At 44.6% G+C, this 26261-nt stretch overlaps 1 protein-coding gene across 6 annotated transcripts in view; it reads left to right on the top strand.

The window, feature by feature from the left end:
- st3gal4 (ST3 beta-galactoside alpha-2,3-sialyltransferase 4) overlaps nucleotides 1–26261 on the top strand; it is a 132416-nt gene that overhangs the window by 68619 nt on the left and 37536 nt on the right. For all 6 annotated transcript variants that reach the window (XM_072593037.1, XM_072593031.1, XM_072593032.1 and 3 more), the window contains one exon: nucleotides 18826–18915. In XM_072593037.1, coding sequence (XP_072449138.1) covers nucleotides 18900–18915 — 16 coding nt within the window. In that variant the 5' untranslated portion in view covers nucleotides 18826–18899. The remainder of the gene's footprint in view (nucleotides 1–18825; nucleotides 18916–26261) is intronic.

The following is a 26261-nucleotide window of genomic DNA, read 5'->3' as shown; positions in this document are numbered from 1 at the left end:
GGGGTGGGGCCATGGTCGAGGGGGCGGTAGGAAGAGGTGACCTCGAGTTGGCGTTTGGCTTCAGTGGTGTAGAGGTCAGTGCGCCAGACTACCACTGCGCCCCTTTTATCCGCTGGCTTAATGGTGAGGTTGGGATTAGAGCAGAGGGATTGGAGGGCTGCGCGTTGTGAGGGTGGAGGTTGGAGTGGGGGAGGGAGGTAGACAGGTTGAGGCGGTTAATGTCCCGGCGGCAGTTGGAAATGAAGAGGTCGAGGGCAGATAATCGGCCAGCGCGGGGTGTCCAGGTGGATGCAGTGTGTTGGAGGTGGGCGAAGGGGTCCTCGGAAGGTGGGCGGGAGTCCTGATTGTGAAAGTAAGCTCGGAGGCGGAGGTGATGGAAGAAGTGTTCGACGTCACGGCGTGTATTAAATTCATTGATGTGTGGACGGAGGGGGATGAAGGTGAATCCTTTGCTGAGGACTGATCGTTCGTCCTCAGTGAGGGGGAGGTCTGGGGGGATGGCGAAAACTCGGCAGGGCTGGGAGCTGGCATCTGGTGTGGGTGTGGAGCTGGGAGTGGGGGCGGAACCTGTAACTGGAGTGGGTGTGATGGTGGGGGGAATGGGGGTGGAGTCATGAGCAGGGGTAGTGTTCCCCTCAGGGTTCTAGGGGCCAGGAATGGTGACAGTGGGATAACCTCCTCCCTCACCTCCATCCAAGGCCCTGAAGGAGCCTTCCACTTCACCCTGTCGCCCAACATTAACAACTCCCCCTTCCACTCTGCTGAGGACATGGAGGTCCTTGGCCGCCTTCACCGCTGCTCCCTCACCACCAGACGCCTGGAGGAAGAACGCCTCATCTTCCGCCTCGGAACACTTCAACCCCAGGGCATCATTGTGGACTTCAACAGTTTCCTCATTTCCCCCCCCCCCCCCCCCCGCCGCTGCCAACCCTAGTTCCAAACTTTCAGCTCAGCACTGTCCCCATGACTTGTCCTACCTGCCTATCTTCTTTTCCACCTATCCACTCCACCCTCCTCCTTGACCTAACGCCTTCATCCCCTCCTGTACTCTGTGCTACTTTCTCTCCACCCTTCAGGCTCTCTGCTTTTATTCCTGATGAAGGGCTTTTGCCCGAAATGTTGATTTTACTCCTCATTGGATGCTGCCTGATCTGCTGTGCTTTTCCAGCACCACTAATCCAGAACCTCATCAACTAGTAACAATCCCACATTAATCAGTAACTATTAATCAGTAACTGGGTAGGAGGGCGTGTCTTTTGCAGTGCAGTTTTAATAAGTTAGATATCATACTCAACTGATCTCAGGAAACATATATTTGGATTCAAGAAGTGGTGTGATTTATAGACTCTGGCGACATTTGCTGCTGAACAGAATCTTGGCATTGTAAGTAATATATGTTTGCTTCTTAAACCAGAATTAATTGGTTATCTGACTTCTTCAATTGTCCGTGATGCAATGAGTTGGGGATACTGGGGTGGGGGCTGCGATGGTGATGGGTGTGTGGGGAAGGGCTCGTGGGACCAGTCACTGAACTTTTCGTAGTCCACTAACTGGGATCCTTACTTAGTCATAGTGCTGGGAGGAATTGTCCCATTAATAAGTTAATTATACTTGTGAAGACAGACTGAGTGAAAGGATATCCTCGATCTAGGAATAGTAGGTTCACCCGCACACTTTCAATAGAATTTAATTGCCTCCTACTGTAGTGAGTTGACGGCTGGGAACTCCACCAATGCTCTAGTGATCTCGAATTGTCGTTCTCGATCTGATCTGTCCTCGTGAATCACTGTAGATGCAATGATGGACTTTTTACCTTCTGCAGGATATTCAATGCATAGAGGGTAGCCCATTGACATGGATAGATAATCAACTGGTTAACAGGAAGCAGACAGTTTGTGTAAACTACTGTATCCCTGTACTTGAATAGAAGTGACAATAAAACCTAATTAATTCTAAATTGGGGCCTTTTCTGGTTAGGAAGATGTAACAAGGGGAATGGCATAGGGAATCTGCTGGGAACTTACCTGTTCACAACTTAGACAAATAACCTAGATGGCGGGTATGGTAGCCACATCTGAAGATAGCACAAAGGCAGGTAGGAAAGTATGTTGTGAATGATGTTGCTGGGAGTGGATGTTTGAGTTCTAAAAATAGACTGGAAAGACTTGTGACTTTTTCCACTGGGGTATAGGAGGTTAAGGGGGGACCTTATTGAATTTTATAAAATTATGAGGGACATAGATAAGGTGAATGACCAGGATCTTTTCCTTAGGGTGGGGGAGTTCAAAACTTGGGGGAATAGGAAAGGCTTAAAGGGATATGGGCCAAGCGCAGGCCGGTGGGACTAGTTTAGTTTGGGAACGTGGCTGATGTGGACTGGTTGGACCATTGGGTTTGTTTTTGTGCTGTATGACTCTATGACTTTATGATAAGGTTACAAAAAGATGTTAGTATATGGAAGAAGATGGAGAAAATGGAACATAACGTAGGAGAATGTGACATGATCCATTTTTGGCAGGAAAGATGGAAAGAAGCATTTTTTTTTCTAAATGGTGAGGAAGTTTGAGATTGAAGAGTTTGAGATAGAAACGTAGAAAAGAAGAGTGGGCCATTTGGCCCTTCAAACCTGCTTCCCCATTCAATATGATTGTGACATATCATGCAACTCCGTATCAGTTTCCTCCTCCTCCTCTTACCCTATTGATCCCTTTAGCCCTATGAGCTATATCAAACAAATGATGCAGAGTAACCCTAACCCTAACCATACTGCAAAAGGTTAGCATGCAGGTACCGCAAGTAATTAGGAAAGTGAATGAAATGTTATCATTTCTTGCAAGGGAATTAAATACAAACACAGGGCATTGGTAAGACTGCATGTGGAGTACTGTGCAATATACTGGATACCTTATTTAACAACAAATTTAATTTAGAGAAAGTTTAACAGCCTAATATGAGGAAAACTTGGACAAGTTAGGCTTGATCTGCTGGAGTTTAGAGGCAACTTAATGAAACACATAGAATCCTGAGGGACTTTGACAAGTTAGATGCTTCTCTTATTGGGCAATCTCGAATTAAGGCTCACTGTTTAAAAATTGAGGTCACTTCTGTAAAACAGTGATTTGGCATTTCTTTATCTCTGAGGATCTTTTGGAGCTCTGTTCCTGAAAGGCAATACAAGTAGATTCCTTGAATAGTTTTAAGGCAGAGATAGATATATTCTTGTGAAGCACAGGGTTGTGAGGTACTCTGGGTAAGTGAGAATGTGCATTTGAGGTTACAATCGGATTAGTCATGATTTTATTGAAAGGCAGAGTAGTTCAAGGGCAGATTGGCTTACCGCTGCTCCTGATTTATATATTTGTATGTGCCTGATGAGATGTTCATTGTGTACGCCCCTGTAACACAGACTAGACATGAGTAATGTGGTACTGAAGCATTCAAAAGATGTGTATTACAGCTCCTGGTTTTAACGTTTTTTTAATTATAAGCTGTTGCATGCTTTCCTCAGTGTGTCACAGTGAAAGTGGCCCCAGTAAGATGGAGGCTGAAACCTTTACATCATCAGATCAGAATCCATGCTATGAAGAAGATATCATGAGCCTGTCTCTGAATGGCATGCTGCCAAAACGCTGTGAGGCAATACAAAGCACTTGATTTAATGCTGAATTAAGGGCCTCAGGCTGCCTCTGAACAAAAGTTTAGTCATGTGGGCTACATATCAAGTAAACCTCTGCAGGCTGCTTGTGGGCTCTGAGGAGAGTCCTTCCTTCAAACGCACTTATTGCCTGTTCGAGGGACTGGACATTGAGAAAGGCCACCCACCTGCTCTTGATGCTGACCCTCCTACCCCTTGTTCCCTCAGTCCCCGTCTTGCTGACACTCACCGGTGACCTGGGATCAGCTTTACCAGCGGCATCCCCTACCTTCCCAGTGGTGCTGCTGTTCCATAGTGCTGCCAGCCTCAGATTGACTGAAATTCTCGATTGGTGGGACTTTGATTCTTGTAAAAGCTTGTGGCTGTCCTGATCGTTAGTTCTGAGCAGATGCTGTGCTCGAGAATTCAGTTAAAATTTTTATAATGTATTTAGTTCTTGAATGGATGTTTGGTCATAAAGTAGATGATTAACCTTCACCCTGCATCAGCTTCTTGCTGTGTCTGATATTTTGAACCATGCATTGGATGTGGCAGTTTGCATGGACTTTATCAAGAATCCTAATTGCAATGGTCCTATTATTGACTTTGATAATTCGCAGTTGAGAGTGCTTTACTGGAAAAGCACAGTAGGTCAGGCAGCATCTGAGGAGCAGAAAAATCAACATTTCATCAGGAATGAGGCTCGGAGTTCTTCCAACTAATTTCTACCACTCCATCAATGGCTTTTAATTAGCAGTGCAGTAGCCTCTGGAATTACTCTTGTCGAACCTCTGTCTTCTCCTCTTTAAGATGTTCCTTAAAACCTAACTCTTTCACAAAGCTTTTTGATTTGGTCTCTCTGTGTGTTTTGGTGTTGGATGCTTTCTGCGTATGTTTCTGTGAAGCCTCTTGGGATGTGTTGCTATGTTAAGCATTATATAAATGCAAGCTGCTGTTTCACAGAAGCATCTGGGGAGAACAATCCTCTGACACAAATCTGTTCACTACTGGCTGGTGAAAGACAAAGTGTTTGTTCAGGCAGGCCAAAATGAAGTAGACTGCCTATAATCTATCACAGTAATGTGTGACATATTACTTTATATATACACACTTACATAAGCTTGTTGATAAAGTGTCACAATTTTAGTTTGCTTTTTTCTGTTGTGTGGGGTAAGTAAGAAAATGGTCCAGTGTCTAATTAATACAGTAGCTTCAGGCTGCAAATAAGAAGCTGAGGTTGCCATGATCCAAGCGATCTGTAGACTGGGCTCTCATTACAGATGGACAACTGGTGGTGATTTACCACATCTTCGGCAAGGGGCAAGGTTGAGAAAGTTGGGCCTTCGTGGTGATTGCAACTGGTGTAATCGCTGCATTGCAGATCAACTATCCAGCCAACTGACCGAACCAAACCCAACGTTCTTAACGCTAACTTCCCAGACCCCAGGAAAGAAAGGGAGAGGGTTGAGAGAACTGAGCATGCCTTAATCAGCTTGCCATAAGAGTCAGAGAATCCCACCACATGGAGACAGGCCCTTTGGTCCGAGCTGGTCCATGCTGACCAAAATGTCTGTCCGTGCTAACCCCATTTCCCTGCACTGGCCCATATCCTTCTAAACCATTCCGATCCATGTATTTGTCCAAATGCTTTTTAAATGTTGTTAATGTGCCCACCTCATCCACTTCCACTTCTTCCTCTTCCTCTTCCACTTCCACTTCCACTTCCACAACCACGTGCGTACCACTCTGTGTAAAAAAAAACAAAGTTGCCCCTCCGATTCCCTTTTTATTCTTTCCCCTCCAACCATAAACTGATGCCCTCTAATCTTCGATTCCCCACTCCTGAGAAAAGGACTGAGTGCATTGACCCTATCCATTATCCATGCCTCTCATGATCTTATACGCTTCCAAAAGGTCCCCCTCAGTCTCGTACGCTCTAAAGAAAAATATCCTAGCTGGTCCAACCACTCCCTATAACTCAGACCATTGAGTCCAGGCAACAACCTTGTAAATTTCTTTGGCACTCTTTCCAGTTTAATAACATTCTTCCTATAGCAAGGTCACCAAAACTGAACACAGTACTCCAAGTGCAGCCTCACCTATATCCTGTACAACTACAACATAACTTCCCAACTTCTATGCTCAATGCCTTAACTGATGAAGTCCAGTGTACCGAAAGCCTCCTTCACTGTCCTGTCAACCTGTGACTTCACTTTCAGGGAACCGTGCACCTGAACTCAGAGATCCCTCTGTTCCACTCCACTCCCTAAAGCCCTACCATTGACCATGAAACTCTTACCTTGATTTGACTTTCCAAAATGCAAGACCTCACACTTACCTATATTAAACTCCATTTGCCATTTCTCAGCCACTTCCCCAGCTGATCAAGCTCCTGCTGCAATTTCTGATAGCCTTCTTCACTGTTCACGATGCTGCCTATTTTAGTGTCATCAGCAAACTTGCTAATCATGCCTTGTACATTCTCATCCAAATCATTGATATCAATAACAAACAGCAATGGGACAACCCCTGAGGCACTCCACTAGTCACAGGCCTCCAGCCGGACAAGCATCCTTCCACTATTACCCTCTGTTTCCTACCATCAAGCTAATTTTGTATCCAATTTGCCAGCTGGCCCTGGATTCAGTGTGATCTAACTTTACAGAGCAGCCTACATGTGGAACCTTAACAAAGGCCTTACTGAAGTCCAAATAGGCTACGTCTACCGCCCTGCCCTCATTAATCTTCCTGATAACTTCATCAAAGAACTCTAACAAAGTTGTGAGGCACGATCTCCCACTCACAAAGCCGTGATGACTACTCTTAATCCAGCCCTGTCTTTCCAAATGTATGTATATCTTATCCCTCAGAATCTTCTCAGATGTTCAGCTTTCTGGTCTATCATTCCCAGGCTTTTCTTTGCAGCCCTTCTTATTCACTATACTCTAGTCTTTTGAGACATCACCCATGGCTAACAATGATGTAAAAATATTACTCAGGGCTGCCGTAATTTCTTCTCTTGTCTCTTGTAGTGTTCTTGGATAGATCTGATCACCACCAGGACACTTATCCACCTTCATACATTCTAATACGTCCAACACTTCCCCTACTGTGGTATGGACTGTCCCCAAGATATCTCCACTAACTTCCCAAAGTTCCCAATTCTTCATGTGTTTTTTCACAGTAAACACAGGAGAAATATTCATTTGAGAACCTTGCTCATCTCCTGTAGTTCTAGACATGTCTACATTGGTCCTTGAGGGGGTCAATTCTCTCTAGTTATTCTTCTTCCTTTAATATACTTGGATATCCTCTTTGGATTCACCCTAGTCTTCTCAGCTAAGGCTATCTTGTGCCACCTCTTCACCCTCTTGATTTCCTTCTTCAGTAAACTCTTGTATTCCCTGTATACCAGCAGGGATTCTCTTGATCCCAGCTGCCTGTACCTGAGCCATATCTGTCTGTCTCTCTTCTTGTAAAAGCCTCAATATCTCTTTGTCATCCAGGGTTCTCTATTCCTGCCAACGCTGCCCTTCATCCTCACAGGAACATAAAGACCTTAAACTCTAGCTATCTCACTCTTAAAGGCCTCCCACTTGCCAGAGGTCCCTTTACCTAGAAACAAGCTGCTGCAATAGTCTCTGAAAGTTCCTGTCTAATTCTATCAAAGTTTGCCTTGACCCAATTCAGAACTTGAACCTGTGGACCAGTTTTGTCCCTCTCCACAACTATTTTAAAACTTTTACAACTCTGGTCACTGTTTCCCAAAGTGCACCCCCAAAGTCACCTCATCACCTGTCCTGCCCTTTTTCCCCAAGAGTAGGTCAAGCTTTGCCCCTTTTGAGTAGGACCCTCTATATACTGCTTGAGGAAACTTTCCTGAATGCACTCAACAAATTCCACCCCGTCTAAACCCTTAACTTTCTGGCTGTCCCAATCTTATGTTAGGAAAATTAAAATCCCCTACTATGACAACCCTATTGCTCCTGCAAGTCCCCAGTCTCCCTGCATATTTGTTCCTCTAATTCCTGTTGACTATTTGGGGGCCTATAGTACAACCCCGATAACGTCACTATCAGATTCTTATTTTTTAGCTCCACCCACAAAACCTCACTGGATGATCCTTCGGTTATTCCAATTCTGGTTACTGACAGTCACTTTAATAAAATGCAACTCCCCCTCTCTTCCTTCCACATCCTCTGCCCTACCTGAAACACCTGAATCCTGGCACATTAAGCTGCCAGTCCTGTCCATCCCGTAGTCATGTTTCTGTACTGGCTATAACATTCCAGTCCCACGTACCTCTCCACGCCCTGAGTTCATCGGCCTTAGAATCACAGAATCCCGACAGTGTGGAAACAGGCTATTTGGCCCAACAGGTCCGCACCAACCCTCTGAAGAATATCTCACCCAGACCCACTCCCCTATCCTATTACTCTGCATTTCTCCTGACTAATGCACCTAACCTACACATCCTTGATCACTATGGGCAATTTAGCATGGCCAATTCAGCTAACCTACACATCTATGGACTGTGGAAGGAAACTGGAGTCTTCGAGAAAACATGTGCAGACACTGGGAGAATGGTCAATTCACCAAATTGCACATCTTTGGACTTTGGCCTTCCCTCAATGCAATTTAATCCAACATGCATTCCTTGCTCCCTGTTATGTTCCAGCCTGACCTGTCTCTTCAACTTAGTATTTCTGGTTCCTGTATCTCCTTCCAGCCTCGCACTTGCCTCCCTGCTGTTGAGGATCCCACCCCCCACCAATCTTGTTTAAACCCTCCCCTTGCAACATAAGCAAACCTGCCGCTAAGATATTGGTCCCCTCAAGCTCAAGTGCAACCTGTCTCTCTTGAACAGGTCACCTCTGACCCAGAGAAGATCCCAATGATTTAACAATCGGAATTCCTGACCCTTGCACCAATTCTTTAGCCATGCATCCATCTGCCATAGCCTCCTATTCTTACCCTCACTAGCACTTGGCACTGGAAGCCCTTGCGTGCTTTCACGCCCTCACTTTCCGTCTCACACTCTCTCGCTCTACCTCTCACGTTCTCTTGCTCTCCCTATCGAGCTGTCTCTTGCACTCTCTTGCATGCTCTCACTCTTGCCCTTGCTCTCCCTAGCGTGCTCTCCCTCTCTTGCTCACTCTCACTCTCACATCCCATTTGAAAACTGGCCTCACTCTCCCCTTCCTAAGTACTAGTGACTGGGTGTGAAACTGCAGCTGGTCAATGTTTCATATGCCAGTAACCTTTTTTTCAAAAGTAGCAGTTTCAATCTATTAATATTTTCCTTGCCTGTAAGATCACATTATGGCTTCTGTTAATCATTCACTGATGAATAACTCTACCTAATAGTTATTTGTATGTGTTGTGTCCTTGTAGATTAGTCAGGGCATGAATAGGTCAAGGAATGGATGTAAATTGGCATTCAGTGTCAGACAAGGAGAAAAATATCTACAACAAAGGTGGTGGAGTCACTGTTCATTGTGAATAAGATGATGCAATCTCTTACATTCTTTTCCCTTTCAGTGTCTCTTCTGACACCAAGTTAGATTCTAATTACCCTGTTCAAACTTGCTTACTGGGCTAATTGGAGGTTTAATTGGTTTGCTTGGTTATTGTGGTGATCATTTTCCTGTAATTTTGCGGTGTTACTTTTGAAGGAAGATGTGTGGTGTCTTGCTGACTTGTTGCATGTCTTGGCTGTGACCCAGTTTGTAACACACTCAACTTCTGCATGATAAGGTTCTAGGTTCAAGTCACAATCAAGGCCTTGACTGCTGAAACCAAGGCTGCTGCTGCAGTGTTGGAGATAATGTGTCATGTCTCATAGCCAGTATGTCAATATACCTTTAAGATACATGCTCACGATATCATCAAGACACCGTTCTGTCGGATCACTTGAAGCAGGGTACTCTAATAGAAACATGCTCCTCTATGGTATCTAAAAGGTTAATATTAACCCACATATTTATAACTGAGGAATGGACGGACTCATAGTGGCAGTCGGGTTAAGTTAGAGCTGGTGCGGTACCCGGCAGTAATGGTGGCGTCTGCATCGGCAAGGTCCAGTGAGGACTCAGTGGCGAGTGTGTTGGTGGAGGTAAGATGGTGTCGCAGATTTGGCAACTCTTGTTCTAGTGGTGGCGATGGGGAGTCGTGCGAGGTCACCAGGCCAGTGGCTGAGCACTTAACAAGGGCTGTAACGTTGAACACTACTCCTTTTTTATTTGTTTATTCTCCTGCCTTTATATTCTATATTTTGGTTTTATTTTTGTGTTTTAAGATGGCGCCAGAGAGTGGTGACACTGTGACGCTTCTCACGATATTTTGTGACAAAATGCCCATGACAATGAAGAAATCAAATCAAATGTATTCTTTGTATTTACTGGTTTTAATAAATGTCTCTTGGATTCTTCATTTCCATGATGCCCACTCCCAGTTTCCCATGCGGCAGGAGGTTGACCTGATGGAGTATTGCTCTATCAGGTCAACACTGCTGAAGACAAGCCCACATCAGGAGGTGGTGTCTGTCAGAAGCGACGGTAAATTGAAGCCCCGTCTGCCCCCTCAAATGGGCGCAAACAATCCCATGACGTTATATAAGTGGGATTAGGTGGCGATTACTAGGGTGTGGTTACCTAGGAGATCAGGCTTGGGAATTGAATGTCTCAAAGTAATGAGTATTTTTGGCAGGGAGGGAAAGGAGGTAGTATAGTTTGTTAGTAAACAAAGAGATTGGCGCTGCAGTGAAAAGAATATCAGCACTGGAGATCAAGACATAGTCAGTCTGAGTAGAAATAAGAAATAGCAAGCAAAAGAAATGTGAGTCACCTATTGGACCCCAAACCTGCACAGTGGGTATAGTGCAAGCCAGTAAATACTGGTGGCTCAAAGGAAAGGTGTAGCAGTAATCATTGGTGATTTTAATATGTACCCAGACTGTATTCATTAAATTGGCAAGGGTAATCTCAAGGGAGAGTTCATTTAATATATATTTTCTGAATCAAACTCTTTCAGAGATGTTATTACACACCTGTGGAGCAGGTGGAGCTTGAAACCAGGTCTCCTAGCTCAGAGTTAGTGACAGTACCCCATGTGCAGGTTTGGGGTCCTATAGGTGACTCCCACTTCTTTCCTTTGCTATTTCTTATTTCTGTTCAGACTGATTCTATCTCTGTATATATGCACACATAGATGTGCAGGTTAGGTGGATTGGCCCTGCTAAATTGCCCATAGTGTTGGGGGATGTGTAGGTTAGCTGCATTAGTCAGGGGAAATGGGGTAATTTGGTTAGGGGAATGGGTCTGGTTGAGATGGTCTTCGGAGGATCAGTGTGGACTTGTTGGGCCAAATAACCTGTTTCCACACCTGTAGGGATCCTACGATAAATAGTGGGGGACATGGGAATGGTGGAGTCACTAAATCAATATTTTGTTTCAGTCCTCACAGTGGAGGATACTAATCCCATTCCAATCATAACAGATAATGCAAAGGTTATGGAAAGGGAGGAATTTGGAACAATCCCCATCAATGGGAAAAACATATACTGAGCAAATGGTTGGGATTGAAGGCCAACAAGTCCCCAGAGCCCGATGGCCTACATCCCAAGGTCTTAACGGAAATGGCAACTGAGATAGTGGATCCAACGGTTATAATATTCCAAAATTCGCTTATTGTGGGGAAAGTTCCAGTGGATGGGAGAAAAGGCAGAAAGTAGGAAACTCCAGGCTAGCTAGTTTAACCTGTCTTTAGAATCCATTATTGAGGAAGTAATAGTGTACATTTGGGAAGTTAAAATGAAGCAAAGATCATGTGTGACAAATTTGCTAGTGTTCTTTTGAAGATGTGACAAGTAATGTAGATGATGGGGATCCTGTAGATGTAGTATAGATAGATTTTTTTTTTACAAAATATTTGATAAGGTCCCAACAAAAGATTAATACATGAGGTAAGATCACGTGGGGTTAGCTGTGATATTTTAGCATGGATAGAAATATGGCTAACCAACAGAAAGCAGAGAGTTGGGATAAATGGTCTTGTCCTGGTTGGCAAAATGTAACTATAGAGGGGTGCTACAGGTTTCAGTCCATGAGCCATAACTATTTATATTAATGACTTGGATGCAGGGATAGAAAATATGATAGATAAATTTGCAAATAGCACTAAAATACGTGGGTAAGTGAGTTGTAATGAAGCAGTGGCTCAGTGGTTAGCACTGCTGCCTCACTGCGCCAAGGACCCAGGTTCGATTCTAGCCTTGGGTGACTGTGCAACTCCACACAGACGTTCTCCCTGTGTATGTGTGGGTTTCCTCCAGGTGCTCTGGTTTCCTCCCACAATTCAAAGATGTGCAGGTTAGGTGAAGTGGCCATGCTAAGTTGCCCATAATGTTTAGGGATGTGTAGGTTAGGTGCATTAGTCGGGGGAAATGTAGAGTAATGGGGACTGGGTTTGGGTGTGATACTCTTCGGAGGGTTGTTGTGGACTTGTTGGGCTGATGGACCTGCTTCCACACTATAGGGATTCTATGCAATGATTCTAGAGAAGAAATTTACAATTGAATATCGTAGGTTTGGTAAATGAATCAAAATTTGGCAGATGAAGTTTAACATGGATCTGTGTGGGGTTATCCATTTTGATTGGCAGAATAGAAAGGTGAATTATTATCTAAAGGGAGCGAAAATTTAGACTCTTTCAGTAAAGAAAGATCTGGATATTCTGCAGGTCATGGAAGAATCACAGAAAGCTCGTGTGTTGGTATGGCAAGGAATAAGAAAGGCAAACAGATGTTTGGTATCTATTACTAAAGGAACAAAGTATAAAAGTAATGTTGCTGCAACCGTAAAAGGCATGAGTCTCGGTAGACATCCAATAAGATATCCATATCTGGGAGGTGAGGTTGGCCCTTATTAAGTGGCTTATGGAAGTTCACAAAGCCCTCCCACCATCCTGCTCCACTCCCCCTTTATTGGCTGGTTCGCGACACAGTCTGCAGCCTTTCAGACTGTTATTCAGTTTGCTCATCTTCCTGTGATATTCCAGTAGACTCCATGGGGAAGCCTGTGAGGACATGAAAACAACAACAAAGCTGGATGTTCTGTGCAATTAATCGATAAAATAAACGGAAGTCTCATTAGGATATTCTGCTTTATTACACATTGTGAATGGAAACCACTGAAAGTGAGTATTTTATTTCAAGAGTTTCTGCTTTAAATCATATTTAAAAATCTCACAACACTAGGTTATAGTCCAACGGGTTTATTTGAAAGTACTAGCTTTAAGAGCACTGCTCCTTCATCACACGTTAGTTAGTGGGGTAGGATTATAGGGCACAGAATTTACAGGATAAGGTCAAAGGATCATACAACTGATGCAATGTATTGTACAAACTTAGACTGCTGATAAGTCTTTAATCACTTAGAATGGGAATGCAGGTTTCAGTTGATTAATATGTAAATCCCAGCTGATATCTCCGCTCAGACAATGCTTTAAAGGTGTGAGGTTAGAGTCTGTCTGTATCCCAACTTTGAGTCAGACTGGTTCTATTTCCAAAGTAGGAACTTATAAAATATCACATTGACTGCCTATAGATTTAAAAATCACACAGCTCCAGGTTATAGTCCAACAGGTTTATTTGGAAGCACGAGCTTTTGAGGCACTGCCTCTTCATCAGGTGGTTGTGGAACAGGACCAGAAGAGACAGAATTTATAGTGAAAGGGTTACAGTGTCATGGAGCTATAATGATAAATTAAACACATTTAGATGAAGTGTTTCATCTTTTAGAATGGGATATGCTAGTTTCGGTTCTTCAATATGTAAATCCCAGAACTCCTTTTAAGTTACATTCTCAAGACAGCTTCAGCTTTTCTAACAATAAGTGCCATCTCAGCTCAGACAATGCATTAAAGTTATGAGGTTAAAGTCTGTCTGTGTCCCAAAGTTGAGTTAGACTGGTTCTATTTCTAAACTGTGTCTTACAGAGCCTTACAAAGATTTATGCAGTTTTTGAGTAAAATAAAATATAATTCTGCATAGAAGAATTCTCTCGATAAACTTGTGTGTGCATGTATGAGAGAGAGAGTGAATGTGTGCATATGAAAGAGTGTGCGTGTAAGCTTGGTGAAGTATGTGTGTGAATGTGATGGCATATAGGCCTGTGAAGAGGGTGTGTGCATGTGTATGTCTGTGTGAGAGAGAGCTCAGCCACTCTGCGTTGTTGCTTGCCCCAAGGTCTACCTTGGAGATGGTCACCCGAAGGTCCGAGGCTGAATATCCTGGACAGCTGAAGTGTTCTCCGACTGGGAGGGAACATTCCTGCTTGGTGATTGTTGCGCGGTGTCCATTTATCCGTTGTCGTAGCGTCTGCTCGGTCTCGCCAATGTACCATGTCTCGCGGCATCCTTGCCTGCAGCATATGACATTGACAATGTTGGCCAAGTCACATGATCCTGCCATGTACATGGTGGGAGGTACCTCCCATGTGTAATAGCTTCAGTGGTTGCCCTTGATTTATTGTGTGATGGGACTCCCTGACTGATCCCTTGCCCCTTGACTTCTGTGATGCCAACCCCCCCCCGCCCCAAGACTGTGACATGTCTGCCTGCTTGCTGCATGCACTTGTAATGCGTTTGCCGTATAAGCTTTTGGTATGTGTTGTGGATGTGTGATAGGCACACCGCTGTACAGCAGTACATGTGCCTCATAGGTTACAGACTGCTTAGTGACAAAGCAAACTGCCAGTTTCTGTGACCCTGGCGGTCATGAATGTTAATGGTGTTAAACGTGTCAATACTCTAACCCATCTTGCAGAAGTTGGCGTGTCAGTGTTGTACAGTGTTGTGGTTGACGTTGCCCTGAAGGCTGGGCAGTTTGCTGTGAACAATGAGCTGTTTGAGGTTTGGCGGTTGTTTCAAGGTGAGAAGTGGAGATGTGGGGAAGGTCTTGGTGAGGTGCTCATCCTCATCGATAATGTGTTTCTCGGCTCCCGGGAAGTACTGGACAACTAAGGGTATCCTACCAGTTGCAGCCCGTGTCTGTTTCCCGAGCAGGTCATCACGATTTCTCGCTGTGACATGTTGTAATTGGCAGTCGATGAGTTGAGTATTGTACCCTGTCCTTACGAAGGCATCCTTGAGCACTTTCAGGTAGATAGGATGGTTACAAAAGCATTTAGCACACTTGTCTTCATTCTTCAGAACTTTGAGTAATAGAAGTGGAGTAATGTGTCGTGGTGCTATAGGAAGGAGAGATTTTGGGGAAGATTTACCAGGAAATAACCAAGAATAGAAGGTTTGGGTTAGGGATGGAGTGGATGGAACATTTTTCACTGGATCATAGGAATTTATGAGGGGTATAGACAAGGGGAATGGCAAATGTCTTTTCCCTAGGGTGGGGGATTTCAAGACTGTGGGAATATATTTAAGGTGAGAGGAGAAAGATTTAAAAAAGGACACATGAGATTCAACTTTTTTTGCACAGAGTGGTGCATGTGTGGAATGAACTGCCAGAGGAGGTAGTGGATGCAGGTACAGTTAGTGTTTAAAAGACATTTGGATAAGTACAAGAATGAGAAATGTTTGGAGGGATATGGGACAAGCGTAGGCAGGTGGGATTAGTTTAGTTTGGAATTATGGTCGGCATGGGCTGGTTAGACTGAAGGGTCTGTTTCTGTACTTTATGACTCCATGATTCTATGACCATAGTGTAGGAGAATCTGATGAGGCCCACCTTGACACTGAGATCATCTGGCTCCATTGTTTATGCTTTTCACAGGCAGCAGGGTGAAATTCTGACTAGGCAGTGGCAAGATGCCCGTTCATGGGATTAACGCTTGTTAAATCCTTGTTAATATTGCAACTCGCATCATTGACATTCAGCTTCCCAGTTTCCCAAATTCACAAAACCAGCTAGGAGCTGGGAAAACTCGATAAAGAAACCAAAGTGACTACTTTGCTGCTTGCTTCAAAGGGTCTCCATGTTGCCTGCGACCAAACAGCACCTTGGGGTATAATCAATGGACACCAGTCGCATGCATCCTTCATCCATGGTGTTTGCCAACCCACTTTGACCATCTGGGCACTTTTGTGCACTGGCTGTGCAGTCTGGAATAACGTTGCGCCAGCAGTTAGCATTGAAAGGCTGCCGCAGGGCACATAGAGACAGGCATAGACCAGATTAAGTTGCGTCTCAGAAATAATTGCTTGCTTCCTTCACATCTGCTCATTTTGCACCGTTGCCATCATGACCACCACCGTCACAGAAACTGGCAGTTTGCTTTGTCACTAAGCAGTCTGTAATTTATGAGACACACATCGCTGTACAGCGGTGTGCCTATCACACATGCACAACCCATACCAAAAGCTTATATGGCGAACGCATTGCAAACGCAGCAAGCAGGCAGCCAGGTCTCTCCATCTTCGGGGAGTCGTCATCACAGAAGTCCATGGCGTCAGTCAGGGAGTCCCATCCCACAATTAATCAAGGTCAACCTCTGAAATCAGACCTGGGGATTAGCTACAGTCAGGTGTCTGATCTGGCTTTCATTAGTTTGGGGATACATCGCAGTCAGTCTGTTGGCTATGTAGCAGAAAGTGTGGGTGGGGGGTTGGGCTAATGGGGCCTGGAGGCCATATAGGCACCAGCCAGAGAACTAGGCAGCAGCCACCAAGCCAATGCTTCGTCAGAGCCCCCCATTCTCTCATCCTCTGAGGTCCAGGAGAGTACTTTCGGGGAGCTGGGTGTTTTGCTGCCGATGTCGCTGGGAGGCTGGTGGAATCTGCAAGATACATGAGAGAAATGGTCAGTGGTTAGAAATGGTTTGGACTCTCACAGAGTGACAGTAAGATTAATGGGAGAATGGCTGTGAGGTGCACAATGCAACCTAACTCATTTGGCAGCACATGGAAGTTTCAGCAGTCCCACAGAAGTGGTCCCACTCTTATGGGAAGGAGGCCAATGCGTGAGATGACAGGGGGCGGCATGTCTGTCAGTGCTACTGCTTATGGGGATAGTGTGGTGAGACATGTTCCCTCACTAACCTCGGACTCCACTAACCATGCATGGTCTCTGTGCTGCTTCATTAGTCTCTGGGTACATCTCACCACACTAGCCCCACAAGCAGAAGCACTGACAGCCATGCCACCCCCCCTCCCCCACCATCATCTCACGCATTGGACTCCTTCCCTCATTACAGGAAAAGCCAGCCCATCCCTGGGTAGGGAGGGCCCAACATGGGACAGTGGTGCTTGAAATCTGTGTCCTCACTGAGGATAGAAACCTGGTCCACAGGGGAGGATCGGGACCACGTCCGTGGGATTGTTGAAACTTCCATGTCCTGCCAATTGAGTTAGATCACACTGTGCATCTCATGGTCATTCTCCCATTAATCTTACTGTCACTGTGCATGAGTCCAAACCATTTCTAACCACTGACCATGATGCCTTTTCTCTCATGTATCTTGCAGATTCCACCAGCCGCCTAGTGACATCTGCAGAGAAACACCCAGCTCCCCGTAAGTACTCTCCTGGACCTCAGGATGAGAGAATGGAGGGCTCTGACGAAGCATTGGCTTGGTGGCTGCTGCCCAGTTCTCTGGCTGGTGCCTATATGGCCTCCAGGCCCCATTAGCCCAACCCCCCCACCCACACTTTCTGCTACACCTCCAACAGACTGACTGACTGTAATGTATCCCCAGACTAATGAAAGTGGATACAATAGCGAAGAGAGTGAGAATTCTGGCGTGGTGGCAGCAAAAAGAGTGTGGCACTTTTATCTTGGCTGAGTGGAAAAGGCCATTGACATTTTTTCTGTACTATTTGCTGGTTTTCCGCACCCTGGAGACAGCCCTGACCTGCATCAGACCAGATTGGCAGGATTGGGGGGACAGCTTCCTCTGCTCATTTTTTTTTCAGGCATTTTCTCTGCCCCCACCCCATCCCCCAGAAGCCTACAGGAGAATCACAGTGCTATCTTCACCTTCTCCGTCATATTCAGAGTCTGTCCGCGTCTGATCAGGACAGCTCCAGAATGCTAGTAGTTATCCAACAGGCTTTTTGAAGATGGGGTACCGATGCTTTGTGAGGATATCTGCCGAGTGGCGAGTTGCTGTTGTGATTGAAGTGTGGTACGATGAGCGGAATCTGTTCCGAGAGATGCCATGGGGAGGGAATAAGTAATTAATGAGGTGAATTTGATAAGGCAGTCCGAGAAATCTCGCTAGGCCTTGCAGTCGCTCATCTTCCAAAAAAACTCAAAGCAACTTTGACTCGGCCAAAGGAAACCCCATAATATTCAGCCCTATTACATCTTTTAAAGAGAAATTGATCAAAGTCTTGTAGAAAAGGACAGAAAACTTGCAAGGGAATTGGAGACAGTTTAATAAGCCGCAAGAAATCAAATGAAATGGTGGTGATCTGATGGTACATGTCAGCACGGGTAGTATGGGTTACTGGACTGGGAGTGGTTGAGGTAGTTCACTGGCACCAAACATCCTTTGCCTATACTACATCTAGAATATACCAGATTTATGAGTGGTAGAGGATAAACCACTGTAAGTCGAAACAGAAGAGGTACTTGTTTTAGTTAATGAGATGGTCTATAGCAAGAAGTACGTTTTGGATGACAACTCAGGCGTAATTGTGAAGGACTCTCGCGAGCTGTATAAAATGCACCTGTTCCCTCCAAAAGTGAGTGCCAATGAGTGAAAATGGAGGGTCTCCATTCAAAGATTGTGTGGCATCATCAGATTGGGTGTAATTAATGTAAATTCAGTATTAACTCTAACGTTATAGGAACATGGAAAACAGGAACAAGAGTAGGCCATTTGGCCCTTTTGAACTTGTTCCACCGTTCAGTACAATCATGGCTGATCTTTCAACTCAGTCTTTTGTTCCTGCTTTGATACTTGTTGATCCCTTTAACACTAAGAATTGTATTTAATCCTTCTTCAAAACATCCAATGTTTTGGCTTTGACTGCTTTTGTTTTGGTGCTGAATTCCATAGGCTCACCACTCTCTGGGTGAAGACATTTCTCATCTCAGTCCTAAACAGCTTACTGCATATTGTTAGACTGTAACACACATTATGTAACATCTTTGATCTTTTATATTTTGAAAGGTTGGTTGTTAGGCATCAGTTTTCGATATGTAAAAACAAAAATCCTTTTGACCTTTTCAGGGATCAATCTGTCGCGAAGGAGATGTGAAAAGATGGCTTCGCGAATCCTCTGAGCACCTTGCAGAGTGAGAAAGATGAACTGGAAACCAGGTAAAGGGGAGTGTCCTGCGAGCTGAGGGCAAGATCACAGGCTTTTGATCCTTTGTGAGCAGGGTCTCTGGGTTCCCACAGTGCAGTGATTTGCAGAGAGTATGCTGGTTCCTGTATACACAGCGAGAGGGGATTCTGAAATTGCAGTAGTCCCACTGTTACTCAGTTAATGCATTCTGAGGGGCCAGGATGTCTTCCAGAGAAAGGAAGGAGAGGATTTCAACAGAGCTAGCATTGGGCAATTGCCCTCTTCTGTTTCCCTTTCTTCGCTTTCTCTCTCTCCCTCTTTCTCTGTGTGTGTGTGTGTGTGTGTGTGTGTGTGTCTCTCTCTCTCGCTCGCTCGCTCTCGTGCACTCTCTCTGTCTCTGTCTGTCTGTGTGTGTCTCTCTCTGTCTCTCCTTTCTCCTCTTATCCCTCTCTCTTCTGTCTCTGTCTCCTGCCCTCTCCCCTCTGTCTACTGCCCTCTCCCCTCTGTCTACTGCCCTCTCCCCTCTGTCTCCTGCCCTCTCCCCTCTGTCTCCTGCCCTCTGTTCGTCTCTGTACATCTCTGACTCTCTGACTCTCTGACTCTCTCTCCGTCTCTCTCCGTCTCTCTCCGTCTCTCTCCGTCTCTCTCCGTCTCTCTCCGTCTCTCTCCGTCTCTCTCCGTCTCTCTCCGTCTCTCTCTCTCTCTCTGACTGTCTGTCTCTCTCTCTCTCTCTGACTGTCTGTCTGTCTCTCTCTCTCTGTCTGTCTGTCTGTCTGTCTCTCTGTCTGTCTGTCTCTCTCTCTCTCTCTCTCTCTCTCTCTCTCTCTCTCTCTCTCTCTCTCTCTCTCTCTCTCTCTCTGTCTCTCTCTCTCTGTCTGTCTCTCTCTCTCTGTCTGTCTCTCTGTCTCTCTCTCTCTGTCTGTCTCTCTGTCTCTCTGTCTCTCTGTCTCTCTGTCTCTCTGTCTCTCTCTCTCTCTGTCTCTCTCTCTCTCTCTCTCTCTCTCTCTCTCTCTCTCTGTCTCTCTCTGTCTCTCTCTCTCTCTCTCTCTCTCTCTCTCTCTCTGTCTCTCTGTCTCTCTGTCTCTCTGTCTCTCTCTCTCTCTCTCTCTCTGTCTCTCTGTCTCTCTGTCTCTCTCTCTCTCTGTCTCTCTCTCTCTCTCTCTCTGTCTCTCTCTCTCTCTCTCTGTCTCTCTGTCTCTCTCTCTCTCTCTCTCTCTCTCTCTGTCTCTCTGTCTCTCTGTCTCTCTCTCTCTCTGTCTCTCTGTCTCTCTGTCTCTCTGTCTCTCTCTGTCTCTCTCTGTCTCTCTCTGTCTCTCTGTCTCTCTCTGTCTCTCAGTGTGTGTCTCTCTCTCTCTTATCTCTTTGTCTTCCCTCAATTCTCTCTTTATCTTGTAAGTGCTGTAATTTGACTAAAGCAATGACCTTTGCCTTCAGTCATGTCATGACACTCCAACCACTGTTTGTGCCAGGGCTAGTCTGACCACAGCCACCATCTTCTAAAACAATCACCATCTGGGGCGGCTATGTGGTCATGTCAGATTAGCCCCAGCCCCACCTTCAGCTTTGCAGTGAGAAAGGTACAGGGTTGTAATACCTGCTGCTAATTGGCATAGAATTGGCATTGTCAAAGGGATATAAGATTGACACCATCCTCTAGATTTAGATCTCTAGCTTCTTGGAATGTCCAATCAAGGGGAGCTACAAATTAAATCAATTTGCAACATATTATTCCAGGAGAAGTATAATAGTTTCCCCTTTGGCAGAGAGAAACAATGAATGGGCAGTGCCAACTGGAATTGAAGATCCTGTAGTGCAGTTTATAGGGGGACCCTTGGATCAGCAGAAAAGACTTTCACTCTTATCAGCATGAGTGGTGTCAGGATTTTTAACCTGATTTTTCAGGCAAGGTGAAGGTGAAAATAATTTTCTACTTTATATCCATTTTCTAAAAATATTAGGATCAGTGCTGCAGGGCATCCTTCTGAGTAGTGCCTGTATCTCCCACAGAATACACACCATGCATGATCTTATGGAGGGAAAACTGAGGTGTATTCTAACAAGATGTCTGTGATTCAATCTAGTGTTTTATTTGACATTTGTAATACGAAACAGTATCATGCAGTTTTCATAAAGCTATTTGCCAAATTTCCATTCGTTCAAACATATGCAATATGCAACTGATTGACTCTCTCGGCAGTAATAACCTTTTTCTCCCAGTTTTCTATACTCTATCTTAATTGCTTATCACTTTTTATTTTGGCACGTAGTATCTCTCTCCCTAGGCCTCCTTGCTTTTTTTTCTCGTTTTGTCTCCTCCATTTGCGAGCCATGTGTTTTTTTTTCAGAATTAATTAGTCCTCATGGGTATTTGGCAACATGCACTGCAAACAGAAGAAACCAGGCTGATTATCCCTCAGGGAGGACATGGCCTAGTGGTATGATCACTAAACTGTTAATACAGAGACCCAGGTAATAATCTGGCGGCCAGAATTTGAATTCTGTCATGACAGAGAGTGGAATTTGAATTCAATAAAATAACTGAAGTTAAGAAGAACTCCACCTTCACCCTTTGGCTCCACAAACAAATTGCCACTGTGTTCTTTAACGAACTTTCCTCTTTCCCTTATTTTAAAGTACTTGTAAAGTAACTTAGGATTGTCTTTTATTTTACTTGCCATTGTTCTTTCATGTCATTTTTTTGTTTGCCTAATTTGCCTTTTAAGTTTCCTTTTGTATGTTCTGTACTCCTCTAGGCCTTCTGCTTGCTGCTTTGAGCCCTCATTTTCTGCCATAGTCTCCCTTTTTCTCTTAATCCAATCCCTCGATACCAAGGGTTCACAGAATTTATTGGTCTCCCGTTTTGTCTTTATTGAAACATGTTGATCCTGGTCTTCCTACTACCTTCTTGAATGTGTCCCACTGCTGTGACACAGATCTACCTAAAAGTATCTGCTCCCAGTCCACTTTGACCCAATCGTACCTGATCTAATCACAATCGGCCGTCCACCAATTTCGAACTTTGATTCCAGGCCCATCCTTGTCATTTTCCGTAACAATCTTGATTCTAAGCAGCTATAATCACTGTCTGAAAAATGCTGCCCCACTATTACTTCAACCAATTGCCTGGTTTCATTACTTAAAATGAAGTCCAGCATCACATTTACTCTGCGTTGTCAGCTGATAATGATTTGCCACCAAAATGTTAAAGTCCGTGTAAGTGCTGCCAAGTATAAACTTTCAGGCAAAGGTGTCTTGTTAAATAGAGTGGATTGAAATTGCATCTTGTCAAAAAGTGATTCCCGGGCTAAAAAGTTCCATTTTAATTCAGATAATCCTGGTGATATTCTAATCAGTGTGTTGGAAGAAGAGGTGAGGGAGGGGGCTTGACTCGGGTTGGAACACTAAATTTTCCACACATCCTAGGGGCAATGTGGATTACCATAATAATGCATCCCAGTTTTAGGAGATGAGTGGAGATCAGAGTGGTGAATCTCTGGAATTCATTGCCTCAGAAGGCTGTGGAGGCCAGGTCATTAAGTATATTTAAGACTGAGATAGGTTCTTGAGTATTAAGGGATACGGGGAGAATGGGGTTGAGAAATTTCTCAGCCATGACTGAATGGCAGAGCAGACTCAATGGGCTGAATGGATAGTTTCTGTTTCTATGTTTTATGGTCTTAAATGCAAGATGTGAACAAGATCATCCAAATAGAATACACAAAACAGAAATTGTCGAGAAACTCAGCAGGTCTGGTAGCACCTGTGGAGAGAATACAAAGTTTCTGACCCTTCTTCAGAATTCAGAGTTATTGTTATTTGTTAACTCTTAGTCAAAAATTTAAATAAATGTAAAACGTACGGTAGTTTAGAAGGTTTTGAATTGGAGAAAGCAAATTCTGAATGGAAGTGTTTTGAAAATAATGAAAATAAATGCAGATCTGAGCTTGCACATTTATCAGAACAGCAGCTGATTGTGGAATGGAATTTATAGTGGGATCCGAAGCTTTGGCCTTCCAATATTTAATTCAAGGAAATTTCAGTTCATCTAGATAATGGAAGAGCCAGCAAACTAGTGATAATTTATCGTTGCGCAAGATCACTATAATGTGAAAACTGTTATGTTTTAAGTTATGTCATCAAGAGGCAGCATGTAAATGAGAAATAGTAGGGGAGCTAACTATAGATCCTATTGCACATAACTTAAGTAACGGTGGAAGAAAAGAAGACATCATAGGTGATTATTTTGTTATGATTAGGTAAGAGTAGAATCCAGCTAAAGATGTTGGAGGATGATAGTGGGGTCACTGGACAAAAGATTAGATTAGATTTCCTACAGTGTGGAAACAGGCCCTTCAGCCCAAGTCCACACCAACCCTCCGAAGAACAACTCACCCAGACCCACTTCCCTCTGACTAATGCACCTAACATTATGGGCAATTTAGCACAGCCAATTCACCTGACCTGCACATTTTTGGACTGTGGGAGGAAACTGGATCACCCTAAAGAAAGCCACGCAGGCATGGGGAGAATGTGCAAACTCCACACAGATAGTTGCCCAAAGCAGGAATTGAACCTGGGTCCCTGGCGCGGTGAGGCAGCAATGCTAACCACTGAGCCACCGTGCTGCCCTGTGTAATAGTTTTACCTTTGTCACAGTCACATAGAATGCCCCACCCAGTTATAGGCATATGTATCTTAAAATCTGTTTTGAATTTTGATGGATGTGAATATTTATAAATCAGTATTAATGCAGGCAGACAAATTCTAGAAAATATGAAGCATGTAGCTTGTAATCCTCACTAACTCTGTGAAGATCCCGATGAACAGAATTATTTTTTGTCGTCTACGAAAACCCACACTTACTTTTCTTTGTATTTCCAGCATAATGCTGTCTCATAAAATTATTATTTTGTGTGCCTTCCACACACACTAAAAATACCAAACCAGTTCAGTCAAGTTATAAAATTAAAGAATCCTGTTGGAACATGAGTATATACAATTTCCCATTTTTTGTTTTAAACGTTAGATTTAGAACAAGCTCAAAGGTAGAAGACAGAGGGTGGTGGTGGAGGGTTGTTTTTCAGACTGGAGGCCTGTGACCAGTGGAGTGCCACAAGGATCGGTGCTGGGTCCTCTACTTTTTGTCATTTACATGAATGATTTGGATGCGAGCATAAGAGGTAAGCTAGTAAGTTTGCAGATGACACCAAAATTGGAGATATAGTGGACAGTGAAGAGGGTTACCTCCGATTACAACAGGATCTGGACCAGATGGGCCAATGGGCTGAGAAGTGGCTGATGGAGTTTAATTCAGATAAATGCCAGGTGCTGCATTTTGGGAAAGCAAATCTTAGCAGGACTTATACACTTAATGGTAAGGTCCTAGGGAGTGTTGCTGAACAAAGAGACCTTGGAGTGCAGATTCATAGCTCCTTGAAAGTGGAGTCGCAGGTAGATAGGATAGTGAAGAAGGCGTTTGGTATGCTTTCCTTTATTGGTCAGAGTATTGAGTACAGGAGTTGGGAGGTCATGTTGCGGCTGTACAGGACATTAGTTAGGCCACTGTTGGAATATTGCGTGCAATTCTGCTCTCCTTCCTATCGGAAAGATGTTGTGAAACTTGAAAGGGTTCAGAAAAGATTTACAAGGATGTTGCCAGGGTTGGAGGAGTTTGAGCTCTGGGGAGAGGCTGAACAGGCTGGGGCTGTTTTCCCTGGAGTGTCGGAGGCTGAGGGGTGACCTGATAGAGGTTTACAAAATTGAGGGCCATGGCTAGGATAAATAGACAGTCTTTTCCCTGGGGTCGGGGAGTCCAGAACTAGCGGGCATAGGTTTAGGGTGAGAGTGGAAAGATATAAAAGAGACCTTAGGGGCAACACTTTTACGCAGAGGGTGGTACGTGTATGGAATGAGCTGCCAGAGGATGTGGTGGAGGCTGGTACAATTGCAACATTTAAGAGGCATTTGGATGGGTATATGAATAGGAAGGGTTTGGAGGGATATGGGCCGGATGCTGGCAGGTGGGACAAGATTGGGTTGGGATATCTGGTCGGCATGGCCGGGTTGGACTGAATGGTCTGTATCCATGCTGTACATCTCTATGAATATGATTAAGAGTTTAATTATGACTATGACAGTTGGGGTGGAAACCACCATCTGCTGCCCACTGGGGACGGTAACTGCTGTCCTTACCTATTCTGGCCAGGTGATTCCAGGCACACAGCAATGTGATTGACTCTTAAATGGTCTCTGGGCATTTAAAGGTGGGAAAATAATGCTCATATCCCATGAATTAATCAAATAAATCAGGACTTGGGCCTGACTGGGGTCCAACTCTGTAGATGGGTGGGAGGTCCCTTAACTCTCTCACCTACCCTTTAACCCTTTTCCCACAACACTCCCATGTCCCTTCACCCCCACTGTCCCCATGCAGCCACCCCTCCTGCCAATAACTCCTTCACCCTTTCCCCTTCCATGCCCAGTATATACTGTGCATAGAATTTGTAAATTCGAAAATAACACAGATTGTAGCATCCCTACAGTGTGCAAGCAGGCAATTCAGCCCATCGAGTCCACACCGACCCTTTGACGAGCATCTCACTCAGACCAACCTCCCTATCCTATTCCTGTAACTCTGCATTTCCCATGACCAACTCCATTAGCCTGCACGTGCCTGGACACTATGTGCACTTTAGCATGGCCAATCCAGCCTAACATGCACATCTTTGGACAGTAGAAGGAAACCAGAGCACCCGGAAGAAACCCACGCAGACACTGGGAGAACGTGCAAACTCTACACAGACAGTTGCTTGAGGCTGGAATCGAACCCGGGTCCCTGATGCTAACCACTGAGCCACCATGCCACCCAGATGATCATCTAACTGTCAGAATAAACAAATCCTCTTTCAAAAAAACATGTGAATCTTATCGGGGTCTGAGCAATTGGATTCTGAAGAGATGCATGGCAGAATTGGATAAAATATCTGATATTTGAAACCTCCTGCTCCATCTTATACGCCTATCACAAATGCGAGGCAAGATTCTTGCTAGCCACAGGCAGGTTACCAATTGGCAGTGTTTTTAATGTGTTAAACACTTACTGATGGCCCAATAATATATAGCTTTCCATCTTCCCAGCTCACCAAACAAGCTCGATATTCAGAAAACTTGAGATGGAAATCTGAGCGTTTACCGAGCGAATTCAGCTCATCGCTGAAGGACCTCAGTGTTGGCCACTGGGCACCAACACCTCCGGGTACACTCCTCTGGCACCAGCCACATGTACCCCACATTTAGACATTGGCATCCAACATGCATCAGCCTCTGTCTGTCCCTTTGACACATTTCCAATTCACTTACAGGACACTTCTGCAATTCA

This window comes from Chiloscyllium punctatum, chromosome 23, assembly GCF_047496795.1.
Source record: "Chiloscyllium punctatum isolate Juve2018m chromosome 23, sChiPun1.3, whole genome shotgun sequence".
NCBI classification, from domain to species: Eukaryota; Metazoa; Chordata; class Chondrichthyes; order Orectolobiformes; family Hemiscylliidae; genus Chiloscyllium; species Chiloscyllium punctatum.
This window is presented reverse-complemented; position numbering and strand designations above follow the sequence as displayed.